Raw genomic sequence first — 23,949 nt, 5'->3', positions numbered from 1 at the left:
TTGAAGACGCTTACCTTTAAGAACACATGGTCTCACTATTCCAGAATCATTATCAAGTCGTTGTGAATCATTGCGTTTGGATAACGACTGAGTTTTGAAGATTACATCTATGATTTGTGACATTATTATACATACTGGATGGATCTGTCGTTTCCAAAACAGAAGGCATCATTCCCGAAGTACGTTGCTTCATGTTTTACAATTAAAAATCAATTGAGCAATATTAATATTAATGTATTATAATTATTATATTTTTATATATCATTAATATGTAAATGTGTGATCACTCTACTCCCAATCCGGATTTCCGTTACCGCTTTCCTTCTTCATCAGTACTCTTTTATATAAACACAAAATGGCTGCGCCCATGAGCTTTCTTATTTCGCCAGAAGAAGAAATTTATATTTAGATGTAATGATGTGATCTAAAGAATGACAAGTAGTGTATCTCGTCTTAACAAATAAGATAACAGATATGCTTTAGTCTGATTGTGGGAATTTATCGAACAATCAAAAATGGCTGAAAAAATGAAGGACGCATTCGAGTTCGTAATCGTCGGTGGAGGGATTGCAGGAGTGAGCTGTGCTGAAATGGTTTGTTGTTTTCGCAATATTTTGTCCTTTTTTCTGTCTAAATAAACAGTCGAATGACTTATTTAAGTTACAATTATTTCATACGCTCTGATGATTTAGAATTTTGCTGATAAATTTGTATCGATTCCACAATACAATCTGTCGTCTGCTCCAGAGTCTACAGTCTCCATTTCACTTGACATTTTAGACTTTTGCAGAATTACTATTAGCTATTACAGTATACCCTCTTAGTGCACTACAATAAAGTTAAAATGGCTACATTAACTGTATGTTTATCAATATTATATGCACAGTAAAATGTCTGAAAAATCAATTAGGCTAGAAAATACACAGAGCACTTATAATTGTAGACAAATGTAGAGCATAGGTGCTTATATATAATTAGCACGTTTATAAGTCCAAGACCGATTATAGACTAATATATCTCTATATATTAGTCTATAATCGGTCTTGAACTTATAAACGTGCTAAGCACCTACATTTGTATGTGTAGAGCATACATTAATATTGTTCCACACTTCTCTGCATGATCTAGTCCTATAACATATATAGCTTTGAAGGTTCATACAGTTTTGTTATTTGTCAAACCTTGAAGATTGACAAAAATGTTAGATATCTGATAATAAACTTCAAATCACGATACAATTCAAACCTTCAATGGCGAATATATGTTAACCTATAATAGGATTACTACATGATCAACATATCCTGTTTGAATTTTATTCATGTTTATTGCACATGTACATCTATCTTGCTATGAACACTGATATGAGATTTGGTTAAAACACATTTTTTAATTGTTAAATAGCCTAATTGGTTATTAATCATTGTTTCAGCTGTCGTCTCAGTGTCCTGATGTTGAAATTCTACTCGTTACTGCCTCCCCACTCATCAAAGCCATCACGAACTACAAAAAGGTAAATCTTGTTACTGTGTGTGGAGTTAATGCTATAGCACAACCAGTAAGCACTAACATTCCATCTGTCTGATGCTGTGTCCCGTGTGGGAATTGTTCACCTCTGATTAATGAAAAACCAGATTACCAGATATGGGCTTATTATCATACATGGCTTAATATCAGCTAGGGCCAATATACCGTATTTGACCTAATAAGGGCGCAGGGCGCAGGTAATTGACAGTGGGGGCGCCCTTATTAAGATTAGGTATTCTGAAGTTTTATGAAATAGATTATACCTTATAGCAGAATACCCAAGGCTATGGAAACGGTAAAATATTCAGTCATAAAAATATTCCAGATGAAGATATCCATTCATTATCATATATTAAGCTTAAACATCACTTGAATACTCCTGTAAACTTGTAAACCATGCCAGCTGATCTTTAGACCAGAGAACGTGTGCTCCACCATTTATGTTCAAATGGAACTCTTTTGTGTTCTATTTATAGACACAGGTGATTTCCCAGATCATATCAGACATCGTTTTCTTTGACCTAATAATTGATTTACAATGTCTTTTACTAGCTTTCTGTTCTGAACAAAAGTTATTTATCAACAAGAATGAAGTCTTTTACTTTATCTTCAAATAAAGATGGTAAGTTATTATTTGTAGGTGTGTTTAGTTTCGGGTGCTCTTTGCACTGACATGTCATCTGTAGGAATAGACAAAATGTGGCGAAAACTCATGTTCCAGTTACTTAATTTGCTGAAGAAAATTGAACACATAAAGTAGCAAAACATTTCACATGAATAATTACTTTTGAACACCATTTTGACACTCAGTCAAAGATTTATTTTCTTGAAAAAACGTATCGGGCGTCCTTATTAGGTCAAATACGGTATTCATTATTGCTTGATAGAATTAAATAAAGTTGTATTTATAGTTATTTTTAAAAAAAAAAAGTAAAAATAGGAAGAATTTAAAATCAGTGGAGACTCTGTTTCCCAGTTATAGATAATACTTACTTAATATTACAGATATCTAAAACATTGGAAGAATTTGATGTAGAGGAACGACCTTGGATGTCAGTACAGCAGGACTGTCCCAATGTCAAGGTCATTCAGACAGAGGTCACGGCACTGGATGCTGAAGAACATGTATGTTTATACTTGTTACACATTTGATATATACACTTTCCTTCATTTTTATTTGTGATGTAACTAGTTATGCTTCATATTATGCCAGGAAATTCAAAAATATGTATCTTAGCATTTTTATCCAAAATAACAACTTTAATAACTGAAATGAAATTTTGCCTCTTGATGAATTACCTTTTTACTTAAAAGCATTTTATGGCTATAAAAATGATCAGTTTGGTACATGTCATCTCTAAATTGTGTCTGATATACATGTTCACAGCATATTTTAGTGATTATGATAGAGAGAGAGTTTTGAAAAATATTTTAGAAATAGTTATTAATAAGTTGATTTCAAAATATTTCAGTTTAAATTTGTATTCCTAGTTTCTTTTGTCATCAGTATTTCAGACATTTATATATTAATCAGCCACAGTACAACATGTACCCGCTAGGAAATTTGGTCATAAGCTGAGGTTTTTTTTAGGATAGTTACTAGAAATTGTTTGTTTTTGTTTGTAGATGGTAACAGTGCGTGATGGACAGACGTTTCACTACAAACAACTCTGTATTTGTTCCGGAGGCCGACCTAAGGTATTGGAATGATAAATCTGTCAATAAATATTTTGACTATCTGTTTTGTGTAAAATTTCCCAGGGCATATCTTCATAATAATCATGGGGTGGCCGGATGGTACAGTGGTAACACACTTGCCTTTCACCTAGGCGGCATGGGTTTGATTCCCCGATCGGATTTGAAAAGGTATTGGGTCACCTGCCCGACCACCTGGGTTTTCCCCAGGTACTCCAGTTTCCTCCCACAGTAAGATGTCTCGCGTGCTTCCATCCGGGCCAACAAGCGTGATTGATATAAGTTAATATAACTTGTTTCGCAATTGTTGTAAAATAAATAAAGTTTACATTAATTAATAATGATCATGTGAAATATACAGCTTTAAAACATTGTAACAAAAATTTATACAGATAATTTCTTCAGAATACCAGAATATCAATACAGCTGTTTTCGATGCAATGAAACTTTGTTATTTCAAGCTCAAACACTCTGCTTAACTCAAAGTACAAACTCAGTTCTGACAATAAAAATTCTATATAACATATCTACTTGGTTACCATGGATACTCGGATATATCTCAAAGTGTTCTCGGGAGCGTTGATAGCTATAGCTCATTTGGTTAGAGAGCCAGCCATGTAACCTCTGGTGGAGATCCGAGATGCTTGATTTAACACTCCCTATATACCTGTGTTTATGTTTCCTTGAAACAGACAAGTCTGTGCTGTGTTGGTTGTGTCCTTGGGCAAGACACTTTACCTTTATTACTCTGGATGGCACGTGACAGGCCTCCTGTATGCTGTTCAGTGAGCTAGTCACCAACTACTACAAGGAGACCCCTGCCTCAAAATGAGTCTAGCTTTGCACAGGGCAATAAACCAAAGATTTCTCATGGCACCACTGACTTGGAGATAATGATATTTGACTGTATTTGTATTAAGGTCAAAAAATATTTTTGTGATATCCCTGTTGAATCTGTTTTTTTTCCTTTTAGGTCATTGCAAAGGACAACCAATATGTTCTGGGTATTCGTGATACACAAAGTGTCAAGGTAAGAGGAGGACAACTGTGATGTCATCATGTATTGTTACATAATAAGTTTGTATACATAAGTTCCTTGGCCCAGTTGTTCAAAGGGTACGTGATTAGCTTAATCACTTGATAAGTGAAAAATATCATTTCTCCTTTACTTCAAAACCTGTGTGTGTGTGTATTCCTGAAAGTAGACAGGTAGGAGGAGACTGACCAGTGATATAATCTAATAAAATTCTGTCAAGCTAGTTTTACAAGAAATGATTTTATCAGGATTTTTAAAATTGGTGTTAAACTGTATTTAGCCTATAATCACCTTTTTAACATCTGGGTTCTTGAGATTGACAACTTAGACAATCAATTTCAAAGTCAGTTCATCCTTATTAGGTCTGAAATTTTACAGAGGTTTTTAGCATCTATTGGTATAGCATTTCTGAGAGATACATGTAGGACCTAATGCAGAAAACTTTACCCAACCCCAAACTCCAGTTACGGAACACTAGCCAATATGTGGTAGTTGTACCTATGATCCAAAACCTGCCTTCACATGTTCACTTGCAAGAAAACAATGTTATTTAAGAAATAATTAACGATGATTCGTGTACTGTTGCAGGATATACAACGAGGACGAGGATATTTTGCAATTAAATTGATAAACGAAGGCCGCAGGCCTGAGTTATTAATTAAAATTGCAAAATATCCGAGTCCGAGTTGTGTATCCTGCAACAATACATGAGTCAAAGTTGATTATTTCTATTCTACCATGTACTGTTTAGTTCTGAGATCTACCTCTTTCTAATAGAAAAACGGCAAAGAAACCCCGGGAAAACCTTGTAATTTATTTCTTGAGTATTGCATTATTTTGCTGAAAAAATATACATTTCTTTACAGGCACTATAGTACTACAATCAAGAACATCTATCATATAGCATTGATTTTGAAAATTTAAAAAAAAAGGGGATGAAAAAAAAAGGCGGCCTTCGTAGGATTCAAACTCGCATCGTGATAAAACGATAAGAGACTAACCCATTAGCCCACTCGGCTACAGTAACCGTATTACCAATGGGTGAATATTAGATACATAACATTGTAACAGCTGTGACTCACGAGCGTGTATTATTGACACGAGTGTGTATTATTGGAAAATAATACATGGTTTTAAACCAATCAAAACTGGCGTTGCATAGCAAACATGGTAGAATTATTAACAATGTATAAATATTGTTTTTGTTGACTACAATATGCATGCTTAAACAGTCTATCATTGATTGATATCAAAATTTTGTGATATTGTGTATTGGATAGTTAATATGCTATTTATTGTTTTAATTCAATATCAGTTGTCACACTAGAAATAAAATGTTGTTTCTCCTTTTTTTGCAGGAGTTTCAGAAACATCTACACCAAGCCCGTAGAATATTGGTTGTAGGAAATGGAGGGATCGCAACAGAACTTGTGTAGGTTAAACCGTACAGGGGTAGATAGCAAAATTTCTTTTTTTCCAGAACGAGGCTTGAATCATAATGTCCAGATATTCAAAAATCTAATCCTCGGGTGTGAGATTTCTTTGTCTGCATCACTCATGAAGACTGGTCAGCTCATGCCTGTCGTACCTTTTGCATTCCAATAAGAATGTAAATGCATATTATTTCAATGCTCCAAAAGAAACGTACTTTTTACTGTTGAGCCACTGTTTATGTATCGGCCCCTTGCAATTGGCTAATTGCAGGCTAAATGCAACAAATTTTCCCTCTAACTTTGAGAATTCGGCAGATGACATCACAATGAATATGTGATGTCACATATGATTGTCTTGGAAGCGAAAAACATATATTGTCCAAGTGGAAATTCTTCTGTGTTATAAAAAAAGAAATTTCAAATTCTCATAAATACAAGTTATATGTGATAAACAGAACCTTACACTCTTGGCTGTGTAATATTGAATCGATTAAACTTGTTCAATAAATTCCATAATGAATAGCCACTCAAGTAAGATCCTCTGTTTATGAAATTTAATCTACAAGTTCTAAATTTAAATTATTAGGGCTCATCATGTACACGAACAATTTTTCTAATAATCAATTCCCCCAATTAGTATGAATGTGGATTTATATGACCACTGTGACTGATTAAAATTTTAGTTGTCGAGTTTAAATGATCAAGGGTCATGCTTGACCACTTATGAAATAGAAAGTTTGTGTACAAGATATCTTACGAACCCTTATAGATTTAGTTCATGTTCACACCATCACATTACACCATGAAGGTCTACACCTGATTTAGGTTTTGGTGGCCATTGGTCAAGGAGAAGGTATTTAAAGTCATACTTGACCACTTTTGAAATGAAAAGTTTGTGTGCTGGAGATATATATCTCATGAACCCCTGACAACAGATTTCATTTTCATTCAACCCATAGCATGGTCTGTTCTATACTTCGAACAGAGGACCAATTCCCCTTAACCTCAAATAATAACTCCAACACTCAAATACATTGCCTGTGCCTGCGCGCCCCGGTGGAGCAGCATTTAATCAATAATTTTAAACATGTATATATATAGTACATCAACATAAATCATTATGCCTTCCTCACATAATCAAACACTCTCTAAAACATCCATAAAATGTCCAGGGTTAACAACCAGAGAGAAAACTTAATAATTAAGTCAAAAACTCTGGAAAACCTTTTGACGGTTACATCAATGGTATTTACTAGCAGTCTGAAAACATTCGGACAAAAATTTTTAAACTCAGCATATAAAATTTAAAACTTACATTCCATTCCGACTCTTACCACTTTTAAAATTTTAAACCATAAAACTGACCGTGAACTCTGAGGTCGCAGGCTAGAATGAGCTAACTCACCTGTACACCACACAACCTGCTCACACGTCATACAATTTACGTACAACTCATTTTCCCTCATCAATATTCATGAGTTACTTTCTCTCGTAACAAACAGACATACATGTACGTGCTTTGCTGCGAATCGCAGGAAATTTCTGTTACCTTCAAATTTTACACCTGAAGAGACATTGGTGTTCATCAGTCAGGGTTAAATGGTTTCATTCACATTTCATCACTAAAAGTGGTTACATGTACACTTACTGTAATCACAGGTACCATTTGATGATAATTGATAGATTTTCAATGGTTACTTCATTTGAAACCCTACGGCTCATAAGCATACAAATATATTAATATATAAACAATAGTGAATGATAATAGATACTTCATAATTATATCATCATTACGAAACATGATCTTACACATCGTATACAGTTGTTAAAAATTCAAAAATATATATTTTGAACAAGAAAAATTATGAAGATGGACAGCTCTTGTATATTCAAACTGAATTACCCAACTTGTCTCAAACAATACTATAATTATAAATGAGTTGGCAATATTTCTGAAAATTCGAGGCTCAATTAAGTATATATATAATTTAAAGAACAGGAGCTGTATCTAGTGGTATGTATATAATTATGTTATGCCTATGTAAAGACTAATAGAATCTATCATGGGTCTGTTCCGTGGACAGGGATATCCCAACCGGAGTGCAAGAGTTCGCAGAACAGACCCGTGATTGATTATTTTTCTCACTTACTTGCAACCTAACGTAAGTTTTTATGAAAGTTTTTCATCGCGCCATCTTCAATGCTCCTTGGAATGTGTGTCAAAATTTATGACGTCATCATTTACGACTTGGTTACTCAATGTAAAATGATGAAGTTACGTTATTGTGAGCAGCGTCATATTGCGCGTGCCGGTGTCATATAAAATATTGACCCCCCCATAAAATACTGACCCGAGTCGGTATTTCATGGGGATCACAATTTTATAGGACACCGGCTGTCTTTACCCCCCTGTGTATATATTATAAGATCGATTTATCTTTTCCCTAGCAACCACAAGATAACACTGTGAAGTAGATGAGAATATGCTATGTTCCAGGTATAAAGTTCAGGGCTGTGAGGTGATTTAATTGGGCTATCAAAGACAAATCTATATCTAGTGGTATACATTTAATTAATGAACAGTGGTTTTAATGCTGTTATAGTCGATATGGCAGCAAGATGTATGGTGGGCAAATGGCATGGGAACCCGTTAGGGTTCACATGCTACATTAACCCACCATACATCTTGCTGTCATATCGACTATAACAACATTAAAACCACTGTTCAATACTTATATTTTTTTATTGTCTTACCATTTTCGTTAACTTTGAAAAAAAACTAAACCAACACAAAAAAATCTCGCCTTTTTTAATGTCACATGACCCACTGGGTGTTATAGCCTGATCGAGGCACTGGGTGTTATAGGCGTATGGTGGCAACTGCCTCTTAGCATTGTGTCAATTTGGCAAATTCAGAGCAAATTTAAATATATTATTATGTTATGCCTATGTCAAGACTATATTATGTTCCAGGTATGAAGTTCAGGGTTGCGAGGTGGTCTGGGCCATCAAAGACAAGTCTATATCTAGTGCCTTCGTTGATGCTGGAGCGGCAGAGTTTTTCTTACCGAAACTTAATTCGGAGAAAGACGAGGGAAGCAAACCCTCAAAACGTCTTAAATATACCTCCGAAGGTGAGATGATGATTTTTTTATGCTCCTTGCAATAAAGATAGTAATGTACACCATTTCCAGATTGATCAGGAAAAACAAACAAAATGGCAGCATGCAACTTTCTAACTCTAGGATTGTAGAATTCAAGATTTTTATCGTTATTTCTAAGAAAGTCTGGAATGTTATCTGCGAATTTCGTTTGTATGATTCATAGTTCAACAATTTTGAGGCTGTTCATGAATAACAATGTTTCCTTGGAACAACTTCTTCTTGAGAACCATTAGCTCTATACTAACATGATATTTGTGATGTAACTTTTATGGAATGTTCAGAAGATTTATTTAAAGAAACTGCCTAAAAATACTTAGAAACTTCCCAAGCCAAGTTGGTAGGAAGCAGCTAGCTAATATCTTACCAGGGTGACATACTCCCTAGCCGAGTCTGTAGGAAGCAGCTAGTATCTTACCAGGGTGACATACTCCTGAGCCAAGTCTATAGGAAGCAACTAGTATCGTACCAGGGTGACATACTCCCTAGTCGAGTCTGTAGGAAGCAGCTAGTATCTTACCAGGGTGACATACTCCCTAGCCAAGTCTGTAGGAAGCAGCTAGTATCTTACCAGGGTGACATACTCCCTAGCCGAGTCTGTAGGAAGCAGCTAGTATCTTACCAGAGTGACATACTCCCTAACCGAGTCTGTAGGGATCAGCTAGTATCTTACCAGGGTGACATACTCCCTAGCCAAGTCTGTAAGAAGCAGCTAGTATCTTACCAGGGTGACATACTCCCTAGTCGAGTCTGTAGGAAGCAACTAGTATCTTACCAGGGTGACATACTCCCTAGCGGTGTCAGTAGGAAGCAGCTAGTATCTTACCAGGGTGACATACTCCCTAACCGAGTCTGTAGGGATCAGCTAGTATCTTACCAGGGTGACATACTCCCTCGAGTCAGTAGGGAACAGCTAGTATCTTACCAGGGTGACATACTCCCTAGTCGAGTCTGTAGGGATCAGCTAGTATCTTACCAGGGTGACATACTCCCTAGCCGAGTCTGTAGGAAGCAACTAGTATCTTACCAGGGTGACATACTCCCTAGCCGAGTCTGTAGGAAGCAACTAGTATCTTACCAGGGTGACATACTCCCTAGTCGAGTCTGTAGGAATTAGCTGCTTGTATCTTACCAGGGTGACATACTCCCTAGCCGAGTCTGTAGGAAGCAGCTAGTATCTTACCAGGTGACATACTCCCTAGTCGATTCAGTTGGAAGCAACTAGTATCTTACCAGGGTGACATACTCCCTAGCCGAGTCAGTAGGAAGCAGCTAGTATCTTACCAGGTGACATACTCCCGAGCCAAGTCAGTCGGGAGCAGCTAGTATCTTACCAGGGTGACATACTCCGTAGTCGAGTCTGTAGGAAGCAGCTAGTATCTTACCAGGGTGACATACTCCCTAGCCGAGTCAGTAGGAAGCAGCTAGTATCTTACCAGGTGACATACTCCCGAGCCAAGTCAGTCGGGAGCAGCTAGTATCTTACCAGGGTGACATACTCCGTAGTCGAGTCTGTAGGAAGCAGCTAGTATCTTACCAGGGTGACATACTCCCTAGCCGAGTCAGTAGGAAGCAGCTAGTATCTTACCAGGGTGACATACTCCCTAGCTAAGTCTGTTGGAAGCAGATTGTATCTTACCAGAATGACATATGGTTTTTATAAATTGTAGATAACAACCTTCAAGAGGAACCAAAAGAAGAAACATTTGGGGGTGCCCTTGGTCCAGATTGGTCAGCAAATCTAAAAATGACCGGTCAACAGGAAGTATGTTATATGACAATGTTACCATGGTAACCAACTATTGACTAGATGATAAAACCTTGACCATGGTGAGATATTCAGACAATACGAATTATCTTGTTGCCATGGAGACTGTCTAGCCTATTGTGAAAACATTTCCTGTTTGAAATATTTCAGTAATCAGTTCACAGGGTAATGGTTGTCTGACATTAGAATGTAGAACCTGCTATTATCTAAAGCCACAAAGACTAATTGATATTGTGACGTTTACTCAACATGAGACCAACTTCTCAAATAGCCACAATCTTTCCAGAATTTTTCCATGAATAATTTTGCAAGGTCATCATTAATGAAAGTCCTGTGCTGTTTTCAACAAACATGCTCCTAATACATCTTATATAGATGTACATATTATATGTATACAATGTATTTGAATATTATCATGAACATTATCGCTAATGTACTATTACTAGCTTGCACGTAAAAGGTCGGCTAAATGTCACTGCCCACAATACAAATGTTTCATTTGAAATCTAAATGCATCTTAGGAAGACTTAACGAGGGAGAGCCTGTGGCCTTTCCAGAGAAAAATTTACCGTGACAGAGCACAAGTCAATGCAAATTTCACACTAACAAGGAAGATTTCAGGGTAAATTCTCTACTGACAGGGCACAATTCAGGGTAAATTTGCTACTGACAGGGCACAATTCAGATAAATTTGCTACTGACAGGGCACAATTCAGGCTAAATTTCACATAGACAGAGCACAATTCAGGCTAAATTTCACAAAGACAGAGCACAATTCAGGCTAAATTTCACATAGACAGAGCACAATTCAGGCTAAATTTCACATAGACAGAGCACAATTCAGAGTAAAACATGATCATTCAGGTTAACTTAAATGTTGATTGGACACAATTAATTCGGGGTAAATTTTGGAGAGATGAGGCATAATTCAGGCTAAATTTCACGAGGACAACCAAGGCATATAATTCGGAGTAAATTTCACACAGACAGGGCACAATTCAGGGTGAATTTGCTACTGACAGGGCACAATTCAGGGTGAATGTCATTCTGATTAGACAATTCAGGGTAAATTTAACACTTATAAGAGACACAATTCAGGGTAAATGTCACGCTGACTAGAAACAATTCAGGGTAAATTTAGCGCTAATAAGAGATACAATTCAGGGTAAATTTAACACTAATAAGAGATAAAATTCATGGTAAATTTAACACTAATAAGATATACAATTCAGGGTAAATTTAACACTAATAAGAGATAAAATTCAGGGTAAATTTAACACTAATAAGAGGTACAATTCAGGGTAAATTTAACACTAATAAGAGACACATTTCAGGGTAAATTTAACACTAATAAGAGATACAATTCAGGGTAAATTTAACACTAATAAGAGACACAATTCAGGGTAAATTTAACACTAATAAGAGACACAATTCAGGGTAAATTTAACACTAATAAGAGACACAATTCAGGGTAAATTTAACACTAATAAGAGATACAATTCAGGGTAAATTTAACACTAATAAGAGACACAATTGAAGGTAAATTTAACACTTATAAGAGACACAATTCAGAGTAAATTTAACACTAATAAGAGACACAATTCAGGGTAAATTTAACACTAATAAGAGATACAATTCAGGGTAAATTTAACACTTATAAGAGACACAATTCAGGGTAAATTTAACACTTATAAGAGACACAATTCAGGGTAAATTTAACACTTATAAGAGACATAATTCAGGGTTAATTTAACACTAATAAGAGATACAAATCAGGGTAAATTTAACACTAATAAGAGACACAATTCAGGGTAAATTTAACACAAACAGGTCACGATTGATGTTAAATTCGAAGCTCAAGACTGGTTCTGTGATACATACTGTCAAAGTACATATTTTTAGAGCAACTTTATTTTAGTGATTTTCACACATTCTGTTTAATCATGATTGCACTGATTGCAGTTTCAGTATGTCTCCTTCAGCAGGTATGGCAAATCATTATCTCACTATACAAATCAATTTTATTTCAGTTACCGGGATGGTATATGCTAATTAAAAAAAAAGATAGATTTTCTCAAAATTAAATATGTTCACAGTATTTAGATTATGGTTGAGTAATGGATGTAACTCATTATAAGTTGATAATTATTTAACACGTTGGGTCCGGTCCTTCCAGATATCACATCAGGTTCACGTGGAGTACAGAGTAGAGGTGAAGGTCATCCACACTGCTGATGACTTCGTTGCCAAGGGAATGACTGACTCTACTCCGCCAGGCTTTACTCAGGGTGAGTCTTTACACTTTTTTGCTGGACTTCTTAGATTGTCTTTCTTTAATAATAATTAAATTAATAAATGTCTGTTTATTTTCACTCGATTCCCTTCATGTTCATTTGAAAGAATAGCAACTTGTCTGACACACAGTACAAAGCCTTGCTATGACTAAGATCAACACAACGCCAAAAAGATGCATGATAAAACAATTTTTCTGTTTAAACAAAATCCTCAATGCGTTTGATTCATTTGTAGTGCAGTGTAAAAATCAAGCATTTCTGTGATATTGATCAAAATGGTGTAACAATCACATCATGTAATCTAGACTGCATTTATGTGCTCATAAATGCCACCCAGATTAATGATGAGGTAATAGGGGACTTGAGCGCCAAATGTAAATATTCTAAATTAAATCTTGATATTCCATCTTTGCAATAAGATGTAAATTCATTGAATCACGCAGTTGTTTTGAAAGCATTTGCAAGCTTCAGGAATCTTGTATCATTGATGAGGAAAGTTTAATATGTAGAAACTGAAAGGTTGTTAGAGATAATGTACCCAGTATTGTATATGTGACCTATCATTTTACTTTTGACCTTTATCAGCATTTTTAGCATCTTCCATACCGTATACATGAGTAGATAGCATAATAGCTTTTCAACAAGGTCACCAAGGTTTGAGTCCATTTGGACATATTATATGGGGTCTCCTGGCCAACATGTTTGTTTTTTCTGTGGGTACTCCATTTTTAGCCCACCATCTAATGTCTGTGGCTGGCAGTCCATTCATCCGTAAAACAATTCTCGTTATCAATATTTCTTGAGAAGTACTGGAGGGATATTCCTCAAACTTCAAGACTTGGTGTAGATTCCCCTTTGTCCAAAGTTATGTCTGTATTTTAGCTTTACGTCAGTGTGATTTTACACATTAGCATTTACATCTGATTGCACAGGGACTTTGCACTTTAATTTCAAACCAACAATAAAACAATATAATTATATAGATGTTTGATTTGAAATTTGTGCCAGGTCCCTGTGGTTGCTGGTAGAAAAATCAGTGTAATATTCATCCATTAAAATGCTGATGTGTATGCAAGGTACATCTATACAAGGTAATCTCTCAGTGATGATTATATGCAAAATCATCAATCTAAAAATCTATCAGGATTGAATCCGCGTGAGGAAATGGTCTCGTGTGGTTTGTCCCGATCATGTTCAGTATATACATCACCATGTTGGTTAGTCTTTGTGGCCATGTTTTTATTACGTTAGCAGATCATGCATTGTGACCCATTGTCAGAATACCATTACCTCATAAACTGTTAATTGAAATTTCCCATACAGCAGGAAACTCAGGTTAATCATCCAACAGCTCCACAGGTACCCGGGGAATGTGATAATTTGTTTGTTGTTATTGTACAATGACGTCATCAGTTCAATTCAAGGTCACACATGGGTTGTCCATAGAAAACCCTATAGAGTCCAATGAGATACTGAACAATTATAGTCCTTTGATGAGGTTGATACAAGGTTATATTAACCTAAGAAAAAATAATAACTGAGAACAAAGTTTGAGGTCAATTGTTTTTTCTTGGTTGATATAGCCATGTGTTGGCAGATATTACAGTAAAATGCTTTGTGATTTTTCTTGATTTTAAGGAAAAATCATAGAGTGTGATGGGTGGATGATACAAAATTTTTAATCAATATTGCCCAATATTCATTTGTTTCAGAAAATTAATTTCAAATTTTGAAAGCTTATAAAAATCAGGGTTTTCCATGCATGTAGTATATACTCTTTTTTTATACACCAATGACCCCGATTTTTATAAGGTTTCAGAATATATACAAATACTTACTTTATAATGTTTTCGTCGTTAACTGATGTTATATGTTACTTAAAGCCCTGTGAGATTGGCTTGTGAGGTCACAGTAGTAAAAAGTTACCATCATAATGCATGGTCACACCCACACCCTAAAATTACTTGTATATTTCTAACAACAATCCAACAAAAGAGATATGTGTATATTTTAAACTATTTTCAAAAATTAAAAACATTCATGATCATTTCAGTATCATATCAAACTGAATTGTTTATTTTTAGCACACCTGGTCCGAAGGTTGTGCCATACCGTAGCGTTTAGTTACTTTAAACACAATCATGTTGTAGAAACAATCTTTGGGGTCTTTCCACTCCCTGAGGGAGAATTGATCCCATTTCTTGGTTTTATCTTTGAAGCAGTTGAGGTCTCTTCCCCATAACTGTATACATATAATCTTCCCCTAACTATATATATATATATAGTGTGGTTAGACATTAACAAATAAAGCTATTAACAAATTGAACATGAACATATTTTGACGTTTGGTTAAATCCAACCAGGTGAGCAATACAGGCCCTCTGGGCCTCTTGTTGTTTTCCAGGGACTCAGAAAAATCAGAGCAAGTGAGCAAAGCTCACAATACCCCTGGCCCCTGTTTGAAGTCTTGGGTTTAACTTCATTCCTATTTCTGGTTAGGTTCATATTGAGAGGGGGGAAAAATTGAAATTGAACAGCAATTACATATTATTAATTTTGTATCATTATGACTTGTAGTTGAAATAAGTAAATATATATCTATATGGCAAAGACTCCATGCTAATCTAATGATTAGAATTATGCAAAAATGCCAAATCATTAAATACTGTTGTTAAATATATTATCTATATTTAGCATCGAAATTAATTATAATCTCAGTTTAACTTTATTTTTTTTATCTATTATTGTGATAAATAATTAATGTATTTATTTATTTTGATAAATATTTCATTTATTTATTTATTGTGACAAACATTTTATTCTTTTGTATGACTGTATACAGAATAACATAGAATAAAACATCTAATGCATTAACACTGTTATATAAAATTACTGTAACAATAAAACTACTGCATATGAAATTTCTGTTGTTTGTATACATCAACAACTACTACACGTGTTTGGGTTCAGGCTATAGAACTGACCGGGTCAAGTGTGGCTGGGTATTTGTCCAGTTAATGAAACTAGACACTAGAATCTCGGATAAGGGATTAGAAAGAAGGACGGATCATTTTCTCGTTAGACTTAGAGTGATGATCTACAATTTTCGTGATGTTAGGCAGCGAACGGGTGTGTGTATGAATCCAGGGAGATCAATTTATCAAACAATGATCTAAATTCGGCCATTTTACCACCTAATTAGGAATTTTTACCGTTCTTCTATCTCCCATTTCAGAGCCTTTTCCTTAATCCTCTACAATATAGGTTAAATTTTCCTCATTGACTCATTTTTCATTCATCATTATCTCAGGACTCGGAGGCTAGGTTATTAATATTTCAAATATCAATGTCCAGCTCTACTTTGGTCAGACATCATTAACCAATTTTGTCCATTACTTTATGGCAAGATCCAGAATTTTTAAACTTGAGAGTTCAAAGATTCGGGAAAATTTATAATAACAAAAAATTCTGCTGTATTCACTTGATTGAAATCTAAATGCAGCAAATCTGACTATAACCAGTTAAGCACTAGAAATATAGGTCACAGCGACCTAAATGTTTGTGAAGCAATCTTAAGCAATAGTAGGAGTTACATGTAAAACTAGAAAATGTCTGTAAGAAAAATTCCCCTGCTGCCATATATGAGCTTTATATAAAGTTTGATAAAACTTCGTATCAGTTGATGGTTATCTATATATAGCAAGTGTGACATTGGCCTTGACCTTGAAACTCTGAAACACAACAATGCCTGAAGTAAACTCATACTGATCTTTTTATAAAGTTTGACCAAAATCTGTAAAAAAATGAAGTTGCTATACAGTCAAACCTGCTCTAAGGGTCACCTTGAATAAGCGGCCACCTCCATTAAGCGGTCAGTCTGTGGTCCGCCCAATGGAAAACACTATATAATGAACCTTGAATAAGCGGTCACCTGTCTAACGCGGCCAACGGCCACAAAAATCTGCCCAGAGTCGTTGTATCGTCCTGTATTAAGCGGCCATTTTGTCTGGAAGTACACTTTAGACATCCGCGATGATCACATGTCAGGTATTTTATCAAATTCATCAAAACTTTGATCTTTGTTGGTTTTCATTTCAAAATACACTGTACATGGTATATTGTTATCAATATCAATAAGTGCATTATAATATGATTAATTCAATAAATTGTTGAAAAAAGAATTGGGCAACTGGCCGTTTCTGACCAACCTGGTTTAAACAGCCACCTGTCTTAAGCAGCCAATATCTATCGGCCCCTTGGGTGGCCGCTTAATACAGGTTTGACTGTATATGTGTTCACATTAAATTGGGACGGGACGTGCATGACAGGACGTGACGTGATGTGACGTGACGTGACACGATGTGACTCATATATAGAGAGACAACACTAGATGCCCTTACCCCATCCACCCCACATTTTATGGCAGGAGATAAAAAATTGGATATAAAAGCAAAATTTTTAAAAAGTCCGTCAATGGAAAAGAAAATATATAGTGAGCTACATATCATCTGGGGGCGATGCTATATCAAAGAAATGGAACTTTATATATTGGTTTAAGGCTATAAATACTTCTCTGACAAAGAGTTATTATACGGGGAGAGGGAGATCCAACGTTTGTGTAGATGGTGCAGTAGAGTTCTGTGTGGCCCAGCAGACTGATTCCACAAGGAATACAAGAGTCCAGCCGTAGTAGTAGAGTTATCAATAGGTAAAGATGACAACGTCTGGTTAATCAGCTTTAATAAAAAATGTTGACTAGTTTCCACACATGTGTTGTGTCGTCATCAGACCCCTGATTACGGAACCCTGATGACGACACGCCACGTGTGTCGAAACTAGTCAACATTCTTTATTAAAGCCGATTAACCCAGCTAGACGTTGTCATGGTCATCTTTACCTAAAGAGTTATTATGAACGATTGAAAGCAAGAATCAGCTGTTTTTATACAATACCAACAATAATTTACATTATTGCCACCTACCAAAAGTTAGGAATTTGTTTTTTTGTCAGAACCTAATGATGGCTACCCTAAAGCCAAAACATGTAAACAACGCTCTCCATTAAAATCGGACAATCGGAAGAATTTCTGTGTACGCTCCCGTTTTTTTCCACTCAATATTTTCTTCTTTTAGTGTTAATTAGATAAATTGCCATGTTGTGGGTGCCGTTTTTTAAATTTTTGTGACAACTCAGGTGTATACACTGTCGGCGTAGCATCTTTAAGCAAGATCTTGCTTCATAAATTTAATTTGTTGGGTATTGTCAATTTTCATTTCCTCTATGTGAGGTTGAATCTGGGACCTCTGGCATACAATTATGTACTAGTCTGGTGCCTCTACCAAATAAGCTGAAATGAAATTGTCCCTAGATGACTCAGGAGACAGTGGAAATGTGGAAGCAGCTAGTTTCTGACCAGTCATCTTGGCTGCCCATGGGTCACGATCTGAAGAGAAGTAGGCAAATTGTAACCCCTGGCTAGCAAAGATGCTGACCTGGGTGAAATCTAGAACACATACACATTTATTACACAATTTTTGGGGCCGCGGTGGCCGAGTGGTTTAGGTGTCCCGACACTTTATCACTAGCCCTACACCTCTGGGTTGCAAGTTCGAAACCTATGTAGGGCAGTTGCCAGGTACTGTAATAGGACGTTAAACAAAATAAACCAAAAACAATTGTTATATCTTTTCTGTCTTGTTAGATACTGTAGTGTTGGTTTCGTTACTCAATTTTGTATTAAAGATCTGTTTTCATTGCCCCAGAACAATGGCCAGTCTATGTGGAACTGACCAATGGTCAAGTATATGGCTGTGACTTTGTGGTCAGTGCAACAGGTGTGGTCCCAAACACCCAACCCTTCATCACACATAACCAGGTAAGTTGTGGTCAGTAGGACAGGTGTGGTCACTAACACCGACCCTTCATCACACATAACCAGGTAAGTTGTGGTCAGTAGGACAGGTGTGGTCACTAACACCGACCCTTCATCACACCTAGCTAGCCAGGTAAGTTGTGGTCAGTAGGACAGGTGTGGTCACTAACACCTGACCCTTCATCACACATAACCAGGTAAGTTGTGGTCAGTAGGAGAGGTGTGGTCAAGAACACCTGACCCTTCATCACACATAACCAGGGAAATTGTGGTCAGTAGTGGTCAGTAGGATAGGTGTGGTCACTTACACTGGACCCTTCATCACACATAACCAGGTAAGTTGTGGTCAGTAGTGGTCAGTAGGATAGGTGTGGTCACTTACACTGGACCCTTCATCACACATAACCAGGTAAGTTGTGGTCAGTAGTGGTCAGTAGGACAGGTGTGGTCACTAACACCTGACCCTTCATCACACATAACCAGCTTTGAAATGCTACTCCTCCTTAAAGCCTTAATGGATTACAACCAAATTTGATCTGAAACATCATTGTTGGAGGGCAGTTGTAATTTATATAAATGAGTCTTGTTTGACCATTTGGGATGGAGGGGCCATTAAGGCTTACGGGCCTCTTATTATTATTTATATTCAGAATGATACAATGAGGTTTGTAAGAATATAATTAGGAGACTTCTACATTCTCTCCCTCCGTTTCCCTCTAATTATCACCCTATCTCTACTCTTCTTAAACTCACATTTTCAAAAATGAAAATTACTTTATTTAAATTCTAATGTCATCTTGTGTAAATATTTGTGTTATAAATTTGTAAATAATTGTAAAGTTGTAAATATTTCTGTCTTTGGGAAAGGGCTTTATATAAGTTGGATCCCTTTATATATTTATGATACAATAAAATATGTTTAAACTAAACTAATAATTAGTGTTCAATTCTTCAAACATTTACCAATATACGTATACAGCAGCATCCTAAATAATCCCACAAAGGGGTAAAGCTGTATCACTATTACTGTACATCCTGTAATTTACAGGATGAAAATCTATACACTGTAGTCCGTATTCTTTGAATTTCTTTCAGTTCTCAGTAGCAGTAGATGGTGGATTGTTGGTAACCGAGAGGATGGAGACTACAGTCCCTGATGTGTATGCTGCGGGAGATGTCTGTAGTGCTAATTGGACACCCTCACCACACTGGATGCAGGTATGTTATGTCACAGAACTTCCTCTTCTGCCAAAGAAAACTGTCAGTTCTTGGATGACTCATTTACATGCATGCTGTAACTTTCATTTTTCGTTTGAAATTTTTGTTAATTTGATAATTGATTTCAATGTTATTAGATATCTCATACATTTATTTACATTTATTTTTAAGAAAAACCGTTTAAGAATTCTTCTGCGGTCATTTTTTGCAAAAAAAAAAAAAAAAAAAAAGAAAGAAAGAAAGATGTTAAACCTTTCATGACCAGATTAATATAATTTGATTGATTTTATCAAATTGATTGTTTTTCTTTTGTGATCCCCATAAATTTGAGTAAATTATGGAAACATTTTCAATATATTTGTCAGATGAGGCTGTGGACCCAGGCCAGACAGATGGGTGCATATACAGCTCAGTGTATGGTGGCCAAAGTCAGGGGTGAGGTTATCTCCCTTGACTTCTGCTTTGAAATGTTTGCACATGTCACCAAGTTTTTTGGATTCAAGGTAAGTAGCTGGAAGTGGCAATTGCATGAATCATTCATAATTATTATGTTTGAATTCAACAAAATTTTGGGAACAAAAGGATGGTCCAGTAGTTGAAACAATGTAAATGTTGTTTTTTTTAACAACTTTAAATTTGATCGCTTAATTTAAAGTACTGTCATCAAAAGAGATTTTTTATATGATTGCTGAAATATCGAAGTAAGCAATGCAAGCCCTCTTGGCCTCTTGTTCTGTCTAGTTCATGACAAGACAGACCACTGCTTCTGTACAAGTTACCTCCCCTTGTACAGCATCAGAAATTTTAAAACTACTTTAAAATTGAAATATAACTTTCACATATTTTAAGGTGATTTTGCTGGGGAAATTTAATGCTCAGGGTTTAGAAGGTAACCATGAACTGCTGTTACGGATGACAAAAGGTAAGTTTTTTGTTACCTATATAAAGTCTGGGTTATCAGATTCTATCCTGTCCTACATATCACAGGGGTTTGACATGATTTTCCAAATGAGAGTCCATATATAGCTTGGCACAATTTTCCAAATGAGAGTCCATATAGAGCTTGGCACAATTTTCCAAATGAGAGTCCATATATAGCTTGGCACAATTTTCCAAATGATAGTCCATATATATATGTGTTATAGTGACCTTATATATATATGGACTATCATTTGGAAAATCGTGCCTAGCCCCTGTGCTACATATGACCAATTTGAAAGTACTTGTGCATGTAAGCTTCCAGCTATTCCTACTGACAATTTTGTTCCTGGCATCATCAGTGATGTTTGGAATATTTAAAAACTTCGCCAAAAGTAAAATAGTGTTAAAATTTTGCCAGGAACTATAACCCTAAAACATTTTTTGGTAGAAAGACATAAGGGCCTAGAAAATCAACCTGCAGTCGATGAAAAGTAGTTTTGTATCTTAAGAGGCGTCCATGCGAGAAATTTAAACAAAATTGTGCACTGATAATTTTATATAAAGAGCTGATAAAAGAAAATTAGGATATACAGTACATGTATTGAAACATTGTAGCATGCAATTGACTATTGTAGGGGAGGTAACTCAAAAATCATTTCAGCCTTCTATTCCAATGAATTGTTGAAATCTATGGAACTCGAAATATAATTATTACATGTACTCGAAAACCTGTACATATCACCTAAAACTTGTATTATCCAAAAATGTTCATGCTCCCTACCCCTCCTCGCCGCTCCTCTGTGACTAACGTTCACATTAGGACATTTATGGCAATGTGTGAAGATCAGGGTATTTATCACTAACTGGACTCTGTACACTGAATGTAGTTGATGAGAAATACCTGTCATAACTTATTAAATGTCTATATGATTACTAATTATGTACATGAAGCTACCTGATTAGATATGTGTTTTTTGTATTTTAATATCTATCTATGTAGATCTTAATTTTTACTTAAACTGTAATTACATACATTCTCGACTTTGTATGTGAGTTATAATTAGATATTATCTATTGTACCTGTAATTGAACACCTGTACCTGTAACTAGAAGTTTTTACCTGTAATAAAACATCTGTACATCCAATCAGACATGTATACGTCTGATTAAACACCTGTAACTGTAATTAAACATGTACCTGTATTTAGACATACAGTGTATATTCCTGTGATTAGACATATATACCTGTAATTAGACATATATACCTGTAATTAGACATATATACCTGTGATTAAACATATATACTTGTGATTAGACATATATATCTGTCATTAGACATATATACCTGTAATTAGACATATATACCTGTAATTAGACATATGTACCTGTAATTAGACATATATACCTGTAATTAGACATATATACCTGTAATAAGACATATATACCTGTAATTAGACATGTATACCTGTAATTAGACATATATACCTGTAATAAGACATATATACCTGTAATAAGACATATATACATGTAATTAGACATATATACCTGTAATTAGACATATATATCTGTAATTAGACATATATACCTGTAATTAGACATATATACCTGTAATTAGACATATATACCTGTAATTAGACATATATATCTGTAATTAGACATATATATCTGTAATTAGACATATATATCTGTAATTAGACAGGTATGTACCCATTTAATGTACAATATATTTGTAACACATCAGTTTGTGTATTCACACATTTGTACCTGTTTTACAGGTAAGGAATACATCAAAGCGGTACTAAAAGATGGTACAATGCAGGGTGCCATCCTTATAGGAGAGACGGATCTGGAAGAGACATTTGAAAATCTTATTCTCAACCAGATAGACTTGACACCCTTCAAGGACGACCTTCTTGATCCTAACATCGATCTTGAGGATTTTTTTGACTGACAGCTGCTCTTTGAAATACTAGGGGTGCTAATGGAAGAAATAGACGTCCTCATAAGATACAAGTGCTGCTAATAGGAAATAGGACACCTCCCTAGTGTTGTAGGTTTCACCTTGTCAGTTTCGGTGAAAGAAGACAGCAAAAAGTGTGGAATCCATTTAGCAGCGTTTGTATTTCATCAATATCTTTGTCACTTTAACTGGAACCAGTTGTCTGAGTAAATATTTTCTCTCTTTAACCTCACAGTCAACACAACAGATACAAAATAATTATGTTTCCATGGAAGGTTTGTCAAAAATTTTCACGGCAACCAGCTGGATTCAATATCTAAAAATCTGTAATTTTTATATTATCAGGGTTTTTTTTGTTTTTTTTTTATCAGTTTGAGTCCTAAAACAAATACATTTTTTTTTTTCAAATTTCAAGTTTTTAATGCATCAACGAATTTGTGTATAATTGCTATTGAGCCTTTGATTTTACTTGTGATGTTGAGATCCTGAACAAATATATTTTAGAAATAGGCTTTTACTATTTCTGGATAAAATATTTAAAAAAAAACTAACTGATTAGGCCGTTGGCTGTCCTTACTATCGTAATTACCGGAATTGCCCTTTTAAGGGCACATCCACCAGTACATGTACCTAGCTTCCTGGAAAGGGGAAGGATGTGCGTAATGAAGCACGTAAAAATATTGTTTACCTCACTGATCTGCCAATACAATCTTAAGGTTTTAAATAAAAAGTATTGGAAAATGAAAAAGAGAGTCTATAAAATATGGGTTTTTTTTTTTAAACCAGAGTTCAAATGATAATAATTTTATCAAGCTCACCCCTATTGCAGTTTTGCAATGATGTTTTAGGTCAACTTTGGTAATTCAGGCAAATTTGTTTGTACCCTTTATGATTGGAAAATACACTTCTGTACCTCTGTTTTATAGGAGATATTTTGGATATACAATGTTATTTATTTTTATGAATTGTTGTCTGATTAAATGAAACAACGCTATGTTTGTGCTTTTTTATTTTTGTTTATTGCCAAATGTGTAGTCATATACAAAGCTGTACAGGGGCCGCGGTGG

At 35.4% G+C, this 23,949-nt stretch overlaps 1 protein-coding gene across 1 annotated transcript; it reads left to right on the top strand.

Annotated features, from left to right (window-relative positions):
* Positions 1–358: 358 nt before the first annotated feature.
* On the top strand, positions 359–23,880 carry LOC117326887 (pyridine nucleotide-disulfide oxidoreductase domain-containing protein 1-like). The gene is made up of 14 exons (XM_033883685.1): positions 359–593; positions 1,430–1,510; positions 2,530–2,649; positions 3,151–3,222; positions 4,193–4,249; positions 5,614–5,687; positions 8,662–8,822; positions 10,520–10,614; positions 12,794–12,905; positions 18,674–18,786; positions 19,879–20,001; positions 20,367–20,504; positions 20,851–20,923; positions 22,698–23,880. The coding sequence occupies exons 1-14, from the start codon at positions 516–518 to the stop codon at positions 22,871–22,873; spliced, it is 1,473 nt and encodes a 490-aa protein (XP_033739576.1). The 5' UTR covers positions 359–515; the 3' UTR covers positions 22,874–23,880.
* Positions 23,881–23,949: the final 69 nt, after the last annotated feature.

The sequence above is a fragment of the Pecten maximus genome, chromosome 5, assembly GCF_902652985.1.
Source record: "Pecten maximus chromosome 5, xPecMax1.1, whole genome shotgun sequence".
In the NCBI taxonomy this organism is placed as follows: Eukaryota; Metazoa; Mollusca; class Bivalvia; order Pectinida; family Pectinidae; genus Pecten; species Pecten maximus.
This window is presented reverse-complemented; position numbering and strand designations above follow the sequence as displayed.